The sequence below is a fragment of the Aquarana catesbeiana genome, linkage group LG01, assembly GCF_042186555.1.
Source record: "Aquarana catesbeiana isolate 2022-GZ linkage group LG01, ASM4218655v1, whole genome shotgun sequence".
NCBI lineage: Eukaryota > Metazoa > Chordata > Amphibia > Anura > Ranidae > Aquarana > Aquarana catesbeiana.
In genome coordinates, this window is record NC_133324.1 from 231,957,169 (window position 1) to 231,979,739 (window position 22,571).

At 42.2% G+C, this 22,571-nt stretch overlaps 1 protein-coding gene across 2 annotated transcripts in view; it reads left to right on the top strand.

Moving 5' to 3' along the window:
• The window catches only part of CMKLR1 (chemerin chemokine-like receptor 1), a 252,563-nt gene that overhangs the window by 225,882 nt on the left and 4,110 nt on the right, over positions 1-22,571 (top strand). For both annotated transcript variants that reach the window (XM_073625847.1, XM_073625843.1), the window contains exon 2: positions 1,516-1,577. In XM_073625847.1, the coding sequence (XP_073481948.1) occupies positions 1,554-1,577 (24 nt within the window). In that variant the 5' untranslated portion in view covers positions 1,516-1,553. The remainder of the gene's footprint in view (positions 1-1,515; positions 1,578-22,571) is intronic.

Genomic DNA, 22,571 nt, shown 5'->3' on the forward strand with positions numbered 1-22,571 from the left:
GGGTGCTGTGTGTACATTAAGGAGGAAAAAAAAAGAACTTAAATGATTTTAGCATATGGCTGCAATATAACAAAGAGTGAAAAATTCAAGGGGGTCTAAATACTTTCCGTCCCCACTGTATGTGCTCACTAAAAATAGACTGTAAATGGTCTGTAAGAATGGATAGAAAACAAAATTCTTTGAATATGATTGCTTTGACATCAATAATCAGCTGAAACAACACAGAAATAATAGTATATAAAATAGAATGTTTGCTGAATCATGCCACTTGACTTGCAAATATCTGTGTCTACAAACTGCTGCTAGAATGACAAAAATATTTCTAATAGTTGGATTTCGTTGATTTTGGGTCTTCCATACCACCTTGATTTGCCTACCACCCACTCCATTTCATACCTACCCTTTCCCAAGCCAATAAATACGATTTATGTTACCCTCATATAAAACATAGTAGGATTACAGTTATTATTTTCTGGGTGGACTGGATGCATCTCTGATTTTACATGGAGCCTGCACCTGTCAAAGCTACAGTAAGCACTATAGTAAGCACTGAGTGCTAACAAAGGTGGTACAATTGTTAAATTGCCAATGTTCACTACAAGTTGTCAATGATCCTTCTCACTTCCCACTCAGTGCTTTAAATGCCAACATTTTTCAGTCACAGACTTGCTATTTGTCAGTGATCACTACAAGATGTCAGTCATTCTTCCCACTTCTTCTTAGTGCCAGATGGTTTCTGCCATTGTCATAGCCTCTCAAACACACAGGCTAATAGGACTTCACTATAAATCATCGAGGAATATCATTAATGGGCTAAATTGAAAGTAATAGGGATGTAGCACTGGTAGATTTGCAATCTACCGCAGATTAGGTAGATTTAGTAAATTGTGTGTTAGGAAGGTTAAAAGTTCGCCTCTGTTCCAGCTTGGCTGATGTGTGTGCTTCCGTGCTGACCGGTGGGTGTCGCTGTTACCATTAGTCAGTGTTGGAAGGGTTTTGAGGAGGAGGTAGTGTTGCCAAGCTGCACCTTGGGTTTCAAGTTTAAGTCTAGCAGATATTATAGCAATGACCATGGTTAAGATGACCACTTAGAATTCCAGTTAAGTTATTTGTGTACAGTGACCTGAGCTGGCTAGGTCTAACATCAGGTGGTTGTCAATCCCAATTTTGTTTGTCATAAAATGGAATTAAATCTTTGTTAATATATCAGTTTGTAATCACCTCTTTCCAATAAGCAGATGCCACACTACCAATGAGTGCAATCTACCCACTCTTGCTTTTTTAATCTTTTGTACGATCTGACTGACAGTGCTGATGCGATTGTAGTTGGTGCCCCCAAATAAGGTAATGGAACTTGACAGAATGGTGAATGTAGCTTTGGAATCTTTTAAAATCATATGCCTAAATTACTGCAATCAATTTTAGATCCATACAGATTTGGGTTTAAAATCAAATAAGCTAAACAATTTTATATTTGTTCATATTGTTAAACAGTGCTTTTCTTTTTTTCTGTAGGTGAAAAATTGATTGACAATAAGATTTTTACCATTTTCATGGATACCCCCATATCAGGAATTGTAAGTATTAATTTAATTTTTTTTAATGCCACCATTCTTTTTCGTATGTAGAGATCCTGCCCTATGCAGGTATATCTAAATTTAAAATACAGTATCTCACAAACGTGAGTACAGCCCTCAACATTTTTGTAAATATTTTATTATATCTTTTCATGTGACAACACTGAAGAAATGACACTTTGCTACAATGTAAAGTAGTGAGTGTACAGCTTGTATAACAGTAAATTTGCTGTCTCCTCAAAATAACTCAACACACAGCCATTAATGTCTAAACAGCTGGCAACAAAAGTGAGTACACCCCTCAGTGAAAATGTCCAAATTGGGCCCAAAGTGTCAATATTTTGTGTGGCCACCATTATTTTCCAGCACTGCCTTCACCCTCTTGGGCATGGAGTTCACCAGAGCTTCACAGGTTGCTACTGGAGTCCTCTTCCACTCCTCCATGATGACATCACAGAGCTGGTGGATGTTAGAGACCTTGTACTCCTCCACCTTCCATTTGAGGATGCCCCACAGATGCTCAATAGGGTTTAGGTCTGGAGACATCCTTGGCCAGTCCATCACTTTTACCCTCAGCTTCCTTGGCAAGGCAGTGGTCATCTTGGAGGTGTGTTTGGGGTTGTTATCATGTTGGAATACTGCCCTGTGACCGAGTCTCTGAATTATGCTCTGCTTCAGTATGTCACAGTACATGTTGCCTCAATGAACTGTAGCTTCCCAGTGTCGGCAGAACTCATGCAGCCCCAGACCATGACAACCCCACCACCATGCTTGACTGTAGGCAAGACACACTTGTCTTTGTACTCCTCACCTGGTTTCCGCCACACACGCTTGACACCATCTGAACCAAGTAAATGTATCTTGGTCTCATCAGACCACAGGACATGGTTTCAGTAATACATGTCCTTAGTCTGCTTGTCTTCATCAAACTGTTTGCAGGCTTTCTTGTGCATCATCTTTAGAAGAGGCTTCCTTCTGGGATGACAGCCATGCAAACCAATTTGATGCAGTGTGCGGCATATGGTCTGAGCACTGACAGGCTGACCCCCCCCCCCCCACCCCTTCAACCTCTGCAGCAAAGCTGGCAGCATTCATACATCTATTTCCCAAAGACAACCTCTGGATATGACACTAAGCATGTGCACTCAACTTCTTTGGTCGACCATGGCGAGGCCTGTTCTGAATGGAACCTGTCCTGTTAAACCGCTGTATGGTCTTGGCCACCATGCTGCAGCTCAGTTTTAGGGTCTTGGCAATCTTCTTATAACCTAGGCCATCTTTATGTAGAGCAACAATTCTTTTTTTCAGATCCTCAGAGAGTTCTTTGCCATGAGGTGTCATGTTGAACTTCCAGTGACCAGTATGAGAGAGTGAGAGTGGTATCACATGCATACATACACATACTGGATATAAGCCAATTCACCTACCAGCATGCCTTTGAAGTGTGTGAGTAAACTAGTTTACCAAGAGGAAACCCACACAAAGCACAGGGAGAACTTAAAAAATCCATGCAGGTCCATGCAGGTCCTGTATCCTAATTGGCATTTGAGCTAATGACCCTATGGCTCCATGCAAGGAATACCACTCCTGGCCTATTCAAGTGTTTGGGCACTATAAAGGGGCCACACATAATATTTCTGTAGCTGGGCCTAAGCAGCAAATGTTTTAATGTTTGCTGCAGGGTAAATCCTGCATTGCACCTCCAAGTTTGTGGATTGTTCCACTGCTCAGGCAATATAAATGTAGTACTACCCCCGTAGGAGCCGCTGGTGAATAGGGATCCCCTACCCTGCACAGCCAGGCACACCAAATTTCCACAGCACACTTGAGACAGGAAACAGTCCAGCAACTTTGTTTTTTTTTTTGTTTATTAGGGGTATTGAACTTGGATAGGGATAGGGGTATTATGGAATGCCCACTTGACTTTTCAGCAAAAGAACTCTTCAGGGACACAACTTTATACAGTCTATATATGCACTCCTCTTCTGCCTCCTACACAAATCTTGCTTGCAGAACACTCAGGCCCAGATGGAACACTGTTAGGAGAATCTGACAAGGTACTCAGTCAGATCCAGTGAAAGCCCTTTACAGGTAGGGACCATGGGCCCCTTTGGTGTGTAGAAAAGTCCCAGTGTCCAGCTGCCCTACTGTGGCTACTGATCCCAGGAACCACCTCATTAGCAGGGTTGCCAACTGCCAGTAAATTCACGGATGGTTTGCAAAATCTGTGATTTTTACATCTGTCCATGAGTGCCTGTTACGGACATGCAGTCTGCATGTCCATAATAGAAATTTATGGACAGATGTAAATATCACAGATTTTTCAAACCGTCCGTGAATTTACTGACAGTTGGCAACCCTGCTCTTCAGGCACTGCCAGCCCTCCTGGCTGCAGCTGGCCCTTTCACTAGCCCTCCCGGCTAATCTTCCACAGTCCACCCAGACTCACTCTACAACCATCTCAGACTGCCACTCCTCAGTCCTCTTAGTCCTCCCCAACTGTTTCACTCACCAGCCACCTGGCTATCCTCTCCCTGGAGATCTCCCAGATGTGCTTGCTAGCTCCTGCTGTCCTCACACCTGCTCTCATGCTACAGGACAAGACTCCTCCTTGTGTTGTCAGAGCATCCCTCCTGCACCCCTGATGACTTTGCCCAATCATGGCTCAGTGCTCATAGTCCTTCCTACAGAAACCTTTTGCAGTGTGTTGTTGGAGTGGAAGATAGCTAGAGCAGGGCTCTGTTTGTTACTAGCGAGTTTGTGTGTAATGCCGCGTACACACGACCGGACTTTCTGGGAAACTAGGTCCGACGGTCTTCCCGCCGGACTTCCGCCAGACTTTCTGAATGGACGGACTTGCCTACACACGACAGGACTTTCCGGCAGACTAGGTCCGCCGGTCTTCCCACCGGACTTTCGATGGAGTTACAGCAGACTTTCCAAATGAAAGGACTTGCGCACACACGGACAAGTCCGTTCATTTTGAACGTGACTCGAGTACGACGGGACTAGAAAAGGAAGTCAATCTCGCCGCTTTCATCGGCGAGATTGACACCTTGCGAGCCCCGTCACGGGGCATACCAGGCCCTTAGGTCTGGTCTAGATTTTCAGGGGAACCCCCTACATCGAAAAACCGGCGTGGGGTACCCCCAAAATCCATACCAGACCCCTATCCAAGCACGCAGCCTGGCTGGTCAGGAAAGGGGGTGGGGACGAGCGAGCGGCCCCCCTCCTGAACTGTACCAGGCCACATGCCCTCAACATGGGTGGTGGGTGCTTTGGGGGAGGGGGGCACCCTGGGGCCCCCCACCCCAAAGCACCTTGTCCCCATGTTGATGAGGACAAGGGCCTCTTCCCGACAACCCTGGCCGTTGGTTGTCGGGGTCTGCGGCCGAGGGGCTTATTGGAATCCGGGAGCCCCCTTTAATAAAGGCTCCCGGCCCCCCACCCTATGTGAATGAGTATGGGGTACATGGTACCCCTACCCATTCACCTGAGGAAAAAGTGTCAATAAAAAAACACACTACAGTTTTTTTAAGTAATTTATTAGACAGCTCCGGGGGTCTCCGGGGATGTTGATCCCACCTCCTTATGCTGTCACAGTCCCAGCATGCCCAGGGACTATGATGGCATAAGGGGGCGGGGTCAATGCCTATATAAGTCATAGAGGAGTGCTCAGGCAACATTACAGCCGGAGAGAGCGTCGTGTCAACATCGGAAGAAGAGAAGAGGGAAGAAGACAAGAAGGCAGAAGGCAGAAGTCTGGGCCACCACTAGCAAAAGAGCAGCAGAAGATAGCGGAGGAGGCGGCAGAAGATCCAGACACCGGGAGAAGATGCCGGAGAGACCCCCGAAGTTGGAAGAAGACCCCCAGAGCTGTCTAATAAATTACTTTAAAAAACTGTAGTGTGTTTTTTTATTGACACTTTTTCCTTAGGTGAATGGGTAGGGGTACCATGTACCCCATACTCATTCACATAGGGTGGGGGGCCGGTATCTGGAGGCCCCCTTATTAAAGGGAGCTCCCCGATTCTGATAAGCCCCCCGCCCACAGACCCCAACAACCAATGGCCAGGGTTGTCGGGAAGAGGCCCTTGTCCTCATCAACATGGGGACAAGGTGCTTTGAAGTGGGGGACCCCAGGGCGCCCCCTCCCCCAAAGCACCCACCCCCCATGTTGAGGGCCTGCAGCCTGGTACGGTTCAGGAGGGGGGGTGCTCACTCGTCCCCACCCTCTTTCCTGACCAGTCGGGCTGCATGCTTGGATCGGGGTCTGGTTTGGATTTTGGGGGACCCCACGCCGTTTTTCGGCATAGGGGGTTCCCCTTAAAATCCATACCAGACCTGAGGGCCTGGTATGCCTCGTGCTCACCACAATAGGAAAATTTGTTTTTTCTATTGCAGTGAGCGCGAGATGCAGTACCCTGCCTTTGCGTCGTATCTGGTCCGTCGGACCAGCATACAGGTGAACAGGCTTTCCATCAGGAAGTGAGTCCGGAGTTACGGAGTTACGACGGAAAGATTTGAAACATGTTTCATTTCTAGATCTGTCGGACTTTTGGGAAAAAAAAGTCCGCGGGAGCCCACACACGATCGGATTGTCTGGTGGACTCCGGTACGCCAGACCAAGTCTGCTGTAAAGTCCGCTCATGTGTACGCGGCATAATTATGACTCTAGAGTTTAGAGTATAAGTGTAGTGTTAATATAGTCTGAGTATAGTGTGAGTATAGTGTAGTGTCTGTGTAGTGGGTCCATAATTTAAAGTGAATCAATCACGTGCCACATCCGTAAAATGAATTGGAAAAAAAAAGAAGAAACCCTCTAGGTCAGACTTTGGAAGCAGATTGGAACAAAAAAATTAAAAAATTAAATTTTGTCCATGTCACTTATGTCTGATGATAAGTGTACCATATAAGCTCTCATTTATGTTTAGTAAAATGTACCTTTTTAAGACAATATATTGTTGTTACAATCTGCTTCCAAAGTCCGACCTAGAGGGTTTCTTCTTTTTTTTTTTTTACAGTGTAGTGTGTCAGTGCAGTGCTAGTGTAGTGTAGTGGGTATAGTGTAGTGTGTCAATGTAGTGTGAGTATAATGTGTCAGTATGGTGTGAATATAGTGTATTGTGAGTGTACAGTGGGTGTAGTGTTAATGAAGTGCAGTGTTTAACACAGCATAAAATTTAGTGCTGTATACAGTGCTGTAGTGCTGTATACCTTCTTTTTTTTTGGTTTCTGCTTTTTTTTGTCCCGTGCCTGGGGCAGGCACGGAACAAAAAAAAGCAGCAACCAAAATTGTCAGACACAGGTTTTTCTGACTGCAACGCTGTTGTTCCCCCTTATTTATTTTCCTTTTTTTGTATATTTTTACATTTCTGTCAATTTAAAGTGCACCAAGCACCACTTTTCATTAAATAAAGTGCATCCAATTACACATTTCCCAGTATCTATTAAATTTGAATAACAAGCCCCCCTATCATGTCTGGGAGGCCAACAATGAGAGGCAGACATTCCCATGCCACTATGAGGGGGCCAGCAGCGTCTGTGTCCATAGGTGGACATGGTCTGTCCTCATGAAGGCACGTTTTTCTCTGTTTAGTGATGTTGCCCGTGCTATGCAGCCATAGCAAGCGAGGGGGTGGTGGCTTGGCTTACTAAAGCATCCTCATCCTCCTCATCCTCTATCACCCAAGCTGAGGCTATTGTGCACTCCGCCGCAGCTGCCAGAGTGGCTTATTCTGCCTCCTTGTCCACAGCTACTACTGCCACAGCCCCAGCATCATGCATGAAGGAGTTAGCTGAATTGTTTTCAACACAGCATCAGCCACTTGCTTCTTGATGATGCACAGGCATTACTTGATTCTGATGTTGGTTCTGAGGTTGAGGAAGGGAGTAACATACAGAGAGGGGAGGACACCCATAAAAACTAAATTAGCAGTCATGTTCCCCCAGCCACAGCGTATTGCCAAGTTGGCTCCAGTGATGTTCAGGATGGAGGGGATGATGATGATGAGGTCACTGACGCAACATGGGTGCCTGATAGAACAGAGGAGGAAAGTGAGGGGTAGGCACAACCCCAATGAGGCAGGATGTCCTCCAGAGGCAGCCATCATGAAAAAGTAGAGAGCAGCCACCCTATTCCATCAGATTGTGGAGCTGTTATCTCCCAGCCCACTTCCCACAGCTTGGCTGTGTGGGTCTTTTTTAGCACATGTGCAGCTGATCGCAGGTTGCAATTTGAAATCTCTGCAGCAAGCAGATCAAGTGTGGCAAAAATACCAGCCATTTGGGTCCCACATCCTTGCAAAAGCATTTAACCTCCCACCACTCAGCCTGTTATCAAGAGCACCTGAAAGCCACACAAAAGGGACACAGTTCTCCTCCTCACTCCTCACCTTTCAAGTCTACCCCCGCTATATCTTATGTTCCCTCAGCAGCCCCCACTTACATGGATGGTATAGCAAAGGATGTCACAGGTCCTTGCAGCTGTAGAGAATAGTAGGCAAATTTCTCTGCCCCAGCTGCTGCATCGAACAAAAAAAATACACTCCCTGCCACCCACATGCCCAGTGTCTAAATTCCAGCTTGTCCAAATTGCTGGCTTTACAAATGCTGCCTTTCCATCTGATGGATCCTGCCCCTTTCTGTGAATTTGCAGAATGTGCTGTACCCCCATGGCAGGTTCCCAGGTTAGATCACATGGAAGGCAATGTTTTGGCATCGTTGGGCAAGGCAGTAAGCAGCAAGGTCCACCTTTCTACTGACACGTGGTCCAGCAAGCATGGTCAGAGATGATATATTTTGCTCACAGCACACAGGGTAACTCTGCTTGCAACTAGGAAGGATGCAGGGCTCAGTACTGGAGCTTGTTTTGTGACTATGTCTCCCTACAGCTAGTGGTGATGATGCAAGATTTGTCAGCTCCACCCCCTCCACCTCCTCCTCACTGCCTCCTCACTGCTGAATTGTCCTAGAAACCACCAGTACCCCCTAAGCGTTCAAGGAGTTATTCAATGTCAGGCTAAAGGATGCCATGTAGTGCTTCAGCTGGTCTGTCTAGGAAACAGGAGCCACACCGGAGCAGAGATTCTGTCAGTTCTGCAGAGGCAGGCCCAGAGGTGGTTCACACCATGGAAGTTTAGCCAGGAATGATAGTATGCGATAATGGCTATACTTCTGTCCACCCTTCAACAGGGAAAGTTGACACATGTGCCATGCCTGGAACATGTCCTCAATTTGTTTGTGCAGCATTTCTTAAACAGGTACCCAGGTTTGCAAGATCTTCTAAGGCAGGCCAGAAGAGTTTGTAGCCATTTCAGGCGGTCATACAAAGCCAGTGTTCGGTTGGCTGAAAATCAGTGGGAATTCCACCCACCTGTAACCTTCCTGATTTGTGACATGCACACCAGGTGGAACTTAACTTTGGCAATACTGTAGCAGCTGCGCATGTAGCAGAGGGCTGTCAACAGGTACCTGTGTAATAATGGCACAAGGACATGCTCAGTGGAGCTCGGCTTATTTTCCCCACGCCAATGGCTGCTTATAAAGGATGCATGCACTGTACTGTCACCATTTGAGGAGGCAACAAGGATGGCTAGCCATGACAATGCATGCATCAGTGAAACTATCCCTCATGTGTTCCTTTTGGAGCATACTCTGTGTGGCATTATGGACAGGGCACTCGTGGCAAAGCAGCGGGCGGAAGAGGTGGACTTCCTTTCATCACAAGGCCCACATTATGCAGACACCATTCTTGCGATGCCACAGAACACATAAGAGGAGAGGAAGAAGGAGGAGAAGAATTCTGGCAATGTTGGAGGCATTGAAGCAGAGGAAGACATACATCAAACCTTAAGAGATGGTTTTCAGTTCCCAGAAACCTTGGGAGTAGTGCGTGGCTGGGAGGAGGCAGTTCCAGAGAGTGTAATCCTCAGTTACCCAGAGGAAGCTGTTTCTCACGCCTCCGAAAACTTGTGGTGCATGGGCTCCCTTTTTCTTCAAAGCCTGCGAAAGGATCCGAGAATTCATGGCATCAAGGAAAAGGATCATTATTGGCTGGCAACCCTACTTGACCACTGTTACAAGGGGAAAGTCTCAGAACTCCTCCTGTCCTCGCAGAAGGACCACAGGATGAAATATCTTGAGGACACCTTAAAGAGGAGTTTATGTTACACCTTTCCAGACTACAGTCTCATGGAAAATGTATTTTTTAGTCCTCTGCATCCAGGGCTGTCAGCTTCCACATCCGATCGGCAGCGTCTGCATTATATGGTGGAAACTTATCTAGAAGCGGAAACAGACAAGGAGAGCATTCCAGTACACGATCCACTGGGTCATGAGAATAAACCACTGGCCAGAACTTGCCCAGCATGCAATTGAGCTGCTGGGCTACCCTGCATCCAGCGTGCTTTCCAAATGGTCATTCAGTGCTACCGGAGGTTTTGTGATAGAACGTGTCTGTCCACATATTCCATTGACCGGCTGACATTTGTCAAAATTAAGCAGTCCTGGATTAGCAGCAGTATCAATTATCGATCCCCTGATGCCGATGTCGCAGATTAAATGCTTTTGGAATCTGGAATCTCTGCAAGATTGTCTAGGCTGCCTAGCTTTGTGAATTTTGATTTTATCTTGAAGTAATTTTTTGGTAAAGGTTTCATGGGCACAGTTAAAACCCAAGGACCAATTTTCCCACACCTGTTTGGTAGGTGCATATAATTTCTATTTTTTACAGCAAGGCCAATTCTTGCTATCATCAAGAGTACCTCTATAGAGTTACAGTGTGAGGGCACCACCAACACCCAAAGCCCAATTTTTCCACACCTGTTTGATAGGTGCATAATTTAAAATTTTTTACAGAAAGGCCAATTCTTGCTTTCATCAAATGTACCTCTATAAGGTTATGGTGTGAAGGCATTACCAACACCCAAAGCCCAATTTTTTCTGCACCTGCTTGACAGGTGCATATACTTTACATTTTTTAAAGAAAGGCCAGTTCTTGCTTTCATCATGAGTACCTATAGCCATTTCCTGCTCTCTTTGGCGGTGTGTTCTAGGAGCATTCTGCAGGGAGATGTTTTCTTCCTTTCAGTGGTGTGTAGATCAGTGGCAGCTTCAGTGGCAGAATGAGTTCGCCACTAAACCCAAAACCATTCATTAACGGCCTTACTGGTAAGCCAGTAATGCTGAAAAAGAAGTGGGGTATGGAATACAAGGGATACCTGGTCTCTGTGGATGGCCACGTGAACATGCAGCTGGCCAATACATAAGAGTATATTGATGGGCCATTGTCTGGACATCTTGGAGAATTTGTAATAAGGTGTAATAATGTATTGTATGTATGAGGAGTAGAAGAGGAGGAAGAAGTTTGTAAGATGAGAGAATAAAGCAATTTACAAATTCGTTTTGTAAATTTATTTTGAAACTTCTCTTTTGAGATTATTGTTGGACATTGTTTTTGCATATTTTGTTAACCTCTTCACGCCTGCGCCTCCCGACCCATTAAGAGGTTTATGATGCTTAAAGGTGGGGCTTAAGATCACGCAACCACCATGACTGGCTATCACAGCGGTCATGTGATTCTAAAACTCCCAATCACAAGCAGCGATTGGGAGCTTTCAGTTATGCGCTGGTACCTGTGCCGGGTGCGCACCGAGCACACGCTTTCACCACAGCTGTATTGATTCATGCATATATGCGGCCTCTCAGCGCCAAGGACCAGGTGCTGAGAACAAGGGGTTAAGAAAAATAAACTGAACTCTATAGGGTTACAGTGTGAAGGCACCACCATCACCTAATGCCCAATTTTTCCATACCTTTTACTTCTATCCAAAGTCTGCAAAATAGACACCAGACCTTATTTTAAAAAAAAAATAATTTTGGCCTGAGTGTACTATAATTTGACTTCTTCACATAAGGCTTGCTCACTTCGGTGCAAAAATTTGTTATTTCCATCCAAAGTTTGCCACAGAGACACCAGAATTTATCCAAAAAATGTTGAATCTTGTTCTGAGTGCACTAAATTGTGGCCTCATCATACAGAGTGGCTCCCCAAGCCGTTGTTTACAAAATAAAGAAAGCTAGCCAAGAAATTCAATTTAAATGTCTTATTTTTCTCTTTATATATGTCTGTTTCGCTGCAGCAGGTTCTATACACGGTACAAATGCGCCACCTTACAGGCAGCCTAAGGTGACCCCCCAGGCACTATATTTAAAGGAATTTTTCTCTGTTATTGTTTCACTTTATGCATCATTAAAATCACTACTCCTTTAAGAACTATCTTTTTTTAAAGTTTTTTTGCATTGATACATGTCCCCCAGGGCAGTACCTGGGCCCCTATACCATTTTCATGGACAATAACTTGCATATAAGTCTTCAAAATGGACACTTGATTTTGGGGTCCGAACCTTTGTGATGTTCAAGAGTTCTGGCGCGAACCGAATCGATGCGGGTGTTCAGTCCAACGCTAGTGACTACCGTTGCAGTTGGTACCACACTGGAGGACTCTAGGAGAGGATAGTCCATTGTGGCAGCAGGTGACATAGAATTCCTCAGGGCACAGAGTGTAAGGGCCAGCCAGTATTCACTAGAACTTCTGATGGTGAAGATGGGCTTTTCTGTGTGACCCCAGGTGGTATCCCATGGGTTAACCATACTCAAGACCAGGGACCCAGAGAAAAGAAGATACCAGGAAGTAGGTCTGGAGCAGGAAGGTACACTTCAGTGATTGTCCAGAGGATGAAGCTGGTTGCAGACATAGTAGGAAAGGTACAGGTGAGAGGTTAGGTCTGGCAGCAGACTCAGATAACCAGGAATGAAGCCAAGAGTCAGGGCATGTAGCAGACTTGGATAGCCAGAAAGGAAGCCAGGGGTCAGGGCAGGTAGCGAACTGAGATAATCAGGAAAGAAGCCAAAGATCAAGGCAGATAGTGAACTCAGATAAATGGGAAATAAAGCCAGAGGGTAGTGCATGGGAGTCAATGGAGGAAAGCAGGCTAGATAGCAGGCAGGTACAGGGCTCAGCAGCTAGCTTGCAGAAGTATTGCTTAGGCTAGCTGTGTAGCTGAATATATCATTGAGCAGTTGGCACCCTCCAATTCTATATTATTATTATTATTATTATTATACAGGATTTATATAGCGCCAACAGTTTACGCAGCGCTTTACAATATAAAAGGGAGACAATACAGTTATAATACAATAAGATACAGGAGGATTAAGAGGGCCCTGCTCAGAAGAGCTTACACTCTAATAGGGTGGGGCAGGTGGTACAAAAGGTTGTAACTGTGGGGAATGAGCTGATGGAAGTGGTAAAAGATTAGTTAGAGACGTTATAGGCTTTCCTGAAGAGATGAGTTTTCAGGGATCGCCTGAAGGTAGCTAGAGTAGGGGATAGCCGGACAGGTGGGGGTAGCGAGTTCCAGAGGATGGGAGAGGCTCTGGAGAAATCCTGGAGATGAGCATGAGAGCTCAGTCCTGTGCAGGAACAAAGTAAAGCAGAGCACATGTTGTAAAATTAAAAATAATAGATCAGCAGCAGCTTTAACTGCTGTTCGGAGACATTTTCGCCTCCTCTGCCCTAACACCATTACCATCCCCTGCTACATCTTCTGGCCTGCCACCATTACCAGTTATTGCCACCTCTCTAACCTTCTGCTGCCACCATTACCAGCATCTGTTCCTGCACCTGGCCCGCTGCTGCCTAACCATTGCCAGCTCCTTCCATCTTGCATAGTATTTAACCATTACCAGCTACTATAACCTCTTCTGGACTGCCACCATCACCAGCTTTTGTCCCCACTCTCAGCCTATTCTGATGCTCTTACACTGTAAAGATACCCCACATATTTATGCAGCTGGGCCTCATTTACAGAATGTTCTTTATTACATCATGCAATATACATAGAAAAATAAAAATTCCACTCCAAAAATATTCCCAATATCCATTTAATAAGTGATGACTTTGTCAACCAAAAATGACACTATGTTACATTCCTAACACATTCTGGGCGCACTACAAACAGGCCTTGTGCCATTCCTACATCTAGGCCTGAGTCCAGGAGTATGAGATGACCACCTGAGGTGAACTATCCCTTGCTTTGCCCATCCTTAGTAGTTTGTGAATCCATTTCCTGCTTCCAGGGACATGACTACCAGCAGTTTATGCAAGCATAGTACACAAAATCAGCCTGCCCTATATTTACTGCTCTGGTGAACCAAGCTCATGGTAGGGACTAATTGATGCCGTGAGTAACAGTACATTTTTGTGGCCAATTATGCTGTAAGGTCTTGGAGTGTGCCTTTGTAGTGGTGTTTAGTGTATCTGTTTTGTGTTGTGAGTGGAGTACACTCTGTGACCAGAATGGATTAACATAATTACCTGCTCTGAAGGGCTGTCCCACGTTATTAATAACTGCTGTTTATTTGGTCAGTGTTACTAGTAGTAAGGCTTTGGAACTGTGAATGCGGAAACTGCTGTGTACATTGGTGATTATATTATCACATTATCAGAAACTACTGCACACATTGATCACACAGTACAGATTTTATCGTTTGTCAGTGAGGGTTGAAATTGTGTTGATACATGAAGGGACTGATTCAGTATCATACATACACTTTCCATCAGAGTCGTTTTCAGTAGTATACAGCACAAGTGCTTTTTAATAAAGGGCACTGGTAATATAATCTTTGACTTGTCCATGCTAGTAAAGGTATAGACATTTGTAGCTGGGTATAAGTGATGGATTTTTATGAGTAAGCTTTATTTATGAAGTGTTTCACCTGTTTTACTGGACCGTATTTTAATGAGTGCATTGGAAACTCACAACATCTAAAGTACTGGACTATACACCTATTGGCATTAAAGGGGTATTTATATGGAATTGCTTTATGCATTACCATGTCCAGTTTAAGCATGTATCACTACCATTGAAGTATCTTTTAGGATATGATTAAATGTACCAGAACTTTATTGTGCCCCAGCTAATATGTTTGAGTTTTCTGGCATCGGAGGGACTGACTACCAATAGACTGTTTAACTAACATACAGTCTTTCACAGATGCATTAGAATATTATCAACTATAAATGCGTGTTGCCTACTTACAGTTATGAGCCACTTCTATGTATATGGCTAACACATTTTTAGACCCGTTTTCATTGAATATGCAGGAATATAATGTAGTGTCCCTTTCAGTAACAACATTGTCATCACTTTTCATATACAGTGGGAGTATTTTAGAGGGGTTAATTTCCCATTTTGTATTGATATCACTTGATGTAATTGTTGTGGCTTTATTCCTTTATACCGTTTCTTTTTTTGGTTGTTCCAGCATTCTTTGACATGGGAAGAAGTCAATACTCACTACTGATATATATTTAGCTGACCATCAATGGGATACATGGAAGAACTTTTATTTGTTTCTTGATAAATTCTTCTTTGTGTCCTAAACTTTGTGGTCTATTCTGATATGGCAGCACTGTAAAGGTGCCACACACATTTCTACAGCTATATTTCAGCTGAAAAATTTCTAGTGTTTGCTGCAGGATAAATAACATGCTGTGTATTCAAATTGTCAGCCTATTCTAGTGCTTCAACATTTAATCATCGAATATAGCCTAATGTTTATTTCAAAATAAATATAATAATTAAGGATAAAACCTGTATTAACTCGCCCTTTTGTATTTTAGCCTAATCAGGCTGCTTGCATACTGTTTAAATATCTGTGTGACTATTGTCCCTAAGATAATACACTCTAATTATTATTGTTGTATGATAAAAACTTCCAAATCTTGCCCTCTTTTATTATGACCCAAACACATATTGTCCAGTGATTATCCATTATGTGTGGCTATTGTCTCTGAAATAACACGCTCTCATTTTTATTTTCGGATAAAAGCTTGTCTTGTCTCTCCATCTTATGTTATGTCCTACCCAAGCTGCTTGCATGCTGTCCAGCAAATGAACAATAGTTGTGGCTATTGTCTCTTTACTTTTTATTGCAAGATAAAATTTGCTTTGTCATATTCTATTTGCCACTTTTCATATGTCCTAATGCTAGCCAATTTGCACCAAACACATACCTGAAGGTCTAATTTTTGAATATTTTGGGAATAATATGGCATACAGGGGTGGAAGGGGGTTCTGAAAATGTGTTGTTATGGTACATAAAACACGTTAGAACCACATTTAGACATTTTATTACACTTTACTTATCAAGACATAAAGTTTACATAAAACAATAATTTTCAAATTGTTGATTGGCAAAATGTACACGAAACGGAGAAATGGATTATTTCTCTGGATTGACTTTAAATAGTACAATATTCCAAATTCTGTAGACAGCTAAATGTAACAATGTGATACATGTCTTGAACCTTTCAGCTTAGGGTGAGAGAGTGGGTTTATACAGAAGGAGTGGTTGAATCACTAATGGGAGACCTAAACATAGACGTGTAATTCAACTTTTATGATACTAAACTGTTAGGAACTGTTGAAAAAAAATAAGCTTACAGGCTATACTGATAGAGTAAAATCAAAAAGTATTTTATATGAAAAAATAGTGGCGCTGTGTTCACATCAATAAGTGACAACAAATCTAATTTATCAATAACAGCTCGTGATAAACTACATATTGCTACATGAACTGAGTGTCCAAAATATTAATTCCTAATGTATTACCAACAAAGAAATAAAAAATTAAAAAAAAAAAGTCCATGGAAAGTGATATATTTCACATAGAATTTAATGAATAATCTTCTTATACACTTTTAAGCTTCCTTCCACCACACCGATTGTGATTGTGATCCACTCCCTTTGAAAACTTCCAGCAGAGCTCAACAGAAGAAGATGTTTCCACATGTAAACATTAAATGAAAAAGTGCCTCCAATAGCGTGACAACATAAAACCATTTAATTAAAATAGACACACGAAATCCTCAACCATTACACTCACATCACTTCAATCATATAAAAGCATTTCAGGGAAAACTCCTATAACTGAGCTGTAGCGGTGTACTGTGGTCACAGCGGAACCGGGATGCAGCTTTTGAATCTCACCCTCCACTCGCTTGCTTGTCTGTATAAAAGCACCATCACAACCGTAAACAGCAGAACGTCACATGTCACAGATGGTTGCCATACAGCCACGCCCGACATGTTTCGTCATTCCGACTTATTCATGGGATTGGCTGTACGGCATGGCAACCCCCTCTTTATACTCTCCCTACCATTTACTGGCGGAAGCAGTCCCAGAGCACATGCGCGCATCCCGTGTCCCCCTGACCACAATATATTGTTTTTTTCACCGCTAATCTTGGTTCATTGAGGATAATAGTTTCATACATCACAATATGTTAGAACTTCAGCACAATTCATGCATATATCACATCTATCAAATATAACACAATTACATACGAACAGGTATTTATAACCCATTTCGTATAATAACTACAAAAATTAAAATACTATAAAATTGATAAACCAACTTTACTAAATATACCTATTGAGTGGTTAGAGCCATAATTATCCTATTACTTCTAATCAAGCAACTGTTCAATATTAAGGTCAAATACCTCAGAAATTATTAATAAAACAATTGAGATCTAGCTCAATATTTAACCCTCTCGGATAGAGACTCTTTAAAAAAAAGATCCATTTTGTTTCTCTCTGAGACAAATCCCTAATCTGATTGGACCCCCTCCATGATGGGAAAACGTGGTCAATTCCACAAAATTGGAGCAATGATGGATCCTGACCATGTTTTTCCTTAAAGTGCATGGAAACACTATGAAATTTAAATCCATTTCTGATATTTGCTAGATGCTCAGCTATCCGAACTTTTAAAAGTCATTTGGTTCTTCCCACATAATATAACCCACATGGGCACCACATAAGAAGAATTGCATGTGATAAATGTATCTATCTCAAATGTTTCATGGTCTAAGTTAGTGACACTGGTCATGCCCCTATTACTTACATTCACAGTCCTACAGCAGATACATTTCCTGCAGGAAAAAAAGCCTTTTAGATCTATTTTTAGAGCTTGTTTATCACGTGGATCCAAGATCTTTCTTACTACCTGATCACCAAAGTTTGGGGCCCTTCTATAAATAAACTTTGGTTTTCTGGGTAAAGTGTCACATAAATGCCTGTCCCTGCATAAAATGTGCCAATATTTACTGAAGATATTTTCAATCTCCCTACATTGGTAATGAAAATTGGAGATAAATCCCCATTGATGTTGGTCATTCAATGGTTTAGCATCCTTATTCCTCAAACATTGTTTCCTTGGTATTTTCGCTATTTCGGTAATAGTGTTATCCTATACATCCTCCCTATATCCTTTTTGTATGAACTCTTTCTTAAGCGTGTCAGCTTATGCGAAATAGTCTTCTAATTCAGTGCAGTTGCGCCTGGCCTTGAGCATTTGTCCCTTAGGAATGTTCTTGATCCAGGCAGGATGATGACCACTCCTAATAGACAAATAACTATTTCTGTCCATTGGTTTTAGATAAACCTTGGTGCTCAGCCTAGTTTCAGATTTGGTAATAGTTATATGCAGAAAATTAACAACCATATCACTAATGACATGGTCTATCACAATATTATTCATATTATTATTAAGATGTTGCGAAAACTGAATCACAGATTCCTCAGACCCCTCCCATATAAACAGGAGGTCATCAATGAACCTGCAATAGAGTTTTAGCTGGGGTCTGTCCTGGTTAAATACATGCCTATCCTCCCATTCCCCCCATAAACAGGTTGGCTAGGCTGGGAGCATATTTTGCTCCCATTGCCATGCCAACCTGCTGGGAGTAGAACTGGTCATGGCACCAAAAGTAATTATGTGCCATGCAAAAGTCCAGAACTTTCCCCAGGAAGCACTTATGCATATGTGGAATGTCATCCCGTTTGCTTAAGGCCCAGTTTAGAGCCAGCAGAGCGTCATAATGTTGTATGATGGTATACAACGAACGAACATCTGCGGTTACTAGATAGGTCGTAGAGGCTGGATTGAGGCTAACCTCATCCAGCAACCGCAGAATGTCAGTAAAATATGCCTTAGTCATTTTGACGCTCGGTTGAAGGAACTTATCCAGGTATTTACCAAGTCTCGCAGTTACTGATCCAATACCGTTGACAATTGGACATGCTGGTGGTTTCTCTATATTCTTATGAATTTTAGGTAGTGTATATATCACTGGAATTTTACAAGAGCTTGGATTCAGATATCTGCTTTCCTTAAGATTTAGGGCATTATTTCTAAAGCCCCATTCAACAAGCAAATTCAATTGATCTTTGTATGGACCAGTTGGATCAGACTGTAATTTCTTATATGTCACCTGGTCCCCTAGCAGTTCCAACAGTTGGCTATGGTAGAAGGATTTGTCCAACACCACAACCCCTCCCCCCTTATCCACTGGTCGGACTATGATATCTTTCCTTTCTTCTAAGGATTTGATTCCTTTTCTGATATAATCTGGATTTACTCATTTTTTCACATTCAGTTCTTCAATATCCCTGAACACCATGTTTTTAAACAATCAAATGATTATTGGAATTCTGAGGGTTAAAGATTGATCTATTTCGCAGGCTGCTGTCTATTTTCCCTGCATCCGTCACTACTCTTCTAGAAGTGTCAGCTGTATGGCTTCGAAAATATTTTTTCATATTTAATGTTCAAATAAATTTGTGCGTATCTATATACACCTCAAATTTATTCATGGTTTTCCTAGGTGCACACTTCAAACCTAAATTCAATATATTTATTTCATTAGGATTAAGTTCAACTTTACTTAAATTATAAATACCCATATTTAAATATCCCTCCTTCTTTTTCTGGGATTGTTTTCGTCTACCTGCCCTGCACCCTCTACTTCTCTTCGGAAGGGCACTGGGTCCCTGTTTGGGTAATGGGGGGCTGAACTCCTCCCCCTCCTGCGATTGTTCATAGGGAGTTCCCTCGCGATGTCCCCCCTCCTCTCCCCCCATTGCCAAGCTGTTCTAAAAAAGAATCCTGTTGCTGACTATTCTCATTGTATCCATCATACATTAAAGATTGGTATCTATTCTGCGTGGGAATTTGATATCTAAGATCAGGATACTGGTTTGAGGGGTACTGATTCCCTTGCTGATAATACGGTTGAGTATTATATGGACAACGTTCCCTATTATGTTAAGGATGTCTAGGAGTCATATAGTTTCCACCATATTGATTATCATCATGGTAGTTTTCCCTATAATCCTGGGCTGTATTGTTACGGTTGCCTCTCGGGGTGTTGTTTCTACCTCTAGTAGTTTGGTTCTTATCGCCACTGCCCTTACCCTGGTTGTTTTTTTGTGGGACACTCTCTGCAACTGTTTCTTTCTCACGTATATTTTCATTATTCTCATTCTTAGCTGCATTAGCATTTTGACATAAATACATATAATTGCTCCTAAAGTCATTAGAATCCCTATTATATTTTTTTTACTTTCTTTGATTTTCTTTCTTTGTGTGTGTCTTTCCTGTGACATGTGATGTTCTGCTGTTTCCGGTTGTGATGGTGCTTTTATACAGACAAGCAAGCGAGTGGAGGGTGAGATTCAAAAGCTGCATCCCGGGTCCGCCGTGACCACAGTACACTGCTACAGCTCAGTTATAGGAGTTTTCCCTGAAATGCTTTTATATGATTGAAGTGATGTGAGTGTAATGGTTGAGGATTTCGTGTGTCTATTTTAATTAAATGGTTTTACGTTATCACGCTATTGGAGGCACTTTTTCATTTCATGTTTACATGTGGAAACATCTTCTTCTGTTGAGCACTGCTGGAAGTCGAAAAGTGTGATTAACCCTGGTGGGCTTAAACAGCATTTATGCCGAGCATGAGAGTGCAAGGCAAATCTTTTTGGTGAGTGCGGTTTCAAAGGGAGTGGATCACAATCACAATTAGTATGGTGGAAGGAAGCTTAAAAGTGTATAAGAAGATTATTCACCAAATTCTATGTGAAATACATCACTTTGCATGGACTTTATTTTTTAATTTTTATTGTTTATTTCACCTTTTTTATTTCACTTTTTATTTCTTTGTTGGTAATACACTAGGATTTAATATTTTGGACACTCAGTTCATGTAGCAATATGTAGTTTATTATCATGAGCTATTATTGATAAATTAGATTTGTTGTGACTTTATTGATGTGAACACAGCGCCCCTATTTTTTCATTTAAAATACTTTTTTATTCTATTTTTATTCAAGTAGGCAGCTTTAGGAATTATTACATATTTACATGAGCGCAGTGGTGGGACACCAAGTTTAGGTGTGCAGAACTTGCTGACCGTCATTTGAGTATACTGATAAAGTGTTGTGCCACTGACTAATTTGTATGAAGTTAAGGGCTTTAGCTTTGTTTTTTAAAAGTAAACCTTCTGATAAAATTTTGATTTGTTGTGCATCCTACTTGCACCCACTGACAAATCAATTTAAGCCTAATACTGCTGGGTTGAAAAAATAATCAAGTGTCACAGCCAAACTATAAAAATCAAACTTTTTTTTAAGTTGTAATGAGTCAGGTTGGGGTGTTGTTGCTGTATTTAAGTCATGAAGTATTGTAATAGTAAAACATTTAATTACACATGCAAATGATGCCAAATTACAGTGTTGCTGATGCTGTCCTTGAGACTCATACTGTTCCATAATTTCACAAAAAGCTTAAAGTGAAAGTAAAGTTTGATCAGTAACTTTTACCTATAGGTAAGCCTATAATAAGGCTTACCTATAGGTAGTGTAAATACCTCTTAAACATGCACTGTTTAGGAGATATTTACATTATATGCAGCCAGTGACAGAACTGGCACATGCGCTTTGAAGGAGTGGCCACCCATGCCGTTCCTTCAGCGCCCCGTGCTGTAATTTGCATCTCCCATGTGCATGTGCAGGAGTGATGTCATCACGGCTCCAGCCAGTCACAGAGCTGGAGTCCGCGAACCTGGAAGCAAGACAATGAAAATGGGATCCCCTGCAGCGCTGACATCTCGGCACTGGAAGAGCTTTGTTTTAAGGTAAGTTTAAGGTAAGGTAAGTTTCACATAATGTGCTAGTATGCAATGCATACTAGCACATTACGATATTACCTTGCAGGGTAAGAAGAAAAAAAAAAGTCCAGTGGTTTACAACCACTTTAAGGGCATCTTTGAAAGAATTGGTATTTCTCCCATGTCACAATAAAAGGTGGACCCTCCTCCCGCTGTACAGAATTATTTATTTATTTATTTATTTTGCATTGCTACATGTCCCCCGTGCGAATGCCCAGCTCCTGTTGCCCCTTTTGACTACCCTTTGCATATTAGCCTTAAAAATGTGCAAAACTGATTTTTAAGATTTCCCCTCATACACTTCAATGGGTTTGGGTTTTAAAATTGCAAGAGACTTCACAATGAGTTCAATGAATGAGATGTGACTGAAACCCAGACTCCTCCACACATCTAGTGACTTAACAATACTTATGTAAGTAAAAAGGAATTTCATTGTTTTTTTCAGCTATTTAACTTGAAATGTGTACCATGGAAATTTTCAGACACAGGTATTTGTTTCAAAACTAAACATTAGACAGATTTGGAGCACAAACTGGATTATATACCCCAAAATCACAGTTTTAATAGTTTATAGTTATATTGCAACCACAAAATCTTCAAAGCGTTAATGAGTACATAGAACAATTAATTCCTTTCCATGCCCTACAAAAAAAAAACAAATTCTTAACCTAATTTTGGCTTGCAAAAGTCAGAAAAAAGCACCCTATTAATTATGGTATGGTTTTGTGTGGAAGATAGCACTGCATTTGAAGGAAACCCAGATAGATATGGGAAAAAAATATCTTTTAAACTCCATGCAGATAATATTCCTGCACAAATAAAACTTAAGACCCCAGTTCTGCAAGGTCACGGTACTAACAGTTTAGACAATGCTCTGCATGCTAAGTTTCTATGTATACTGTTCGGGTGGTGACAT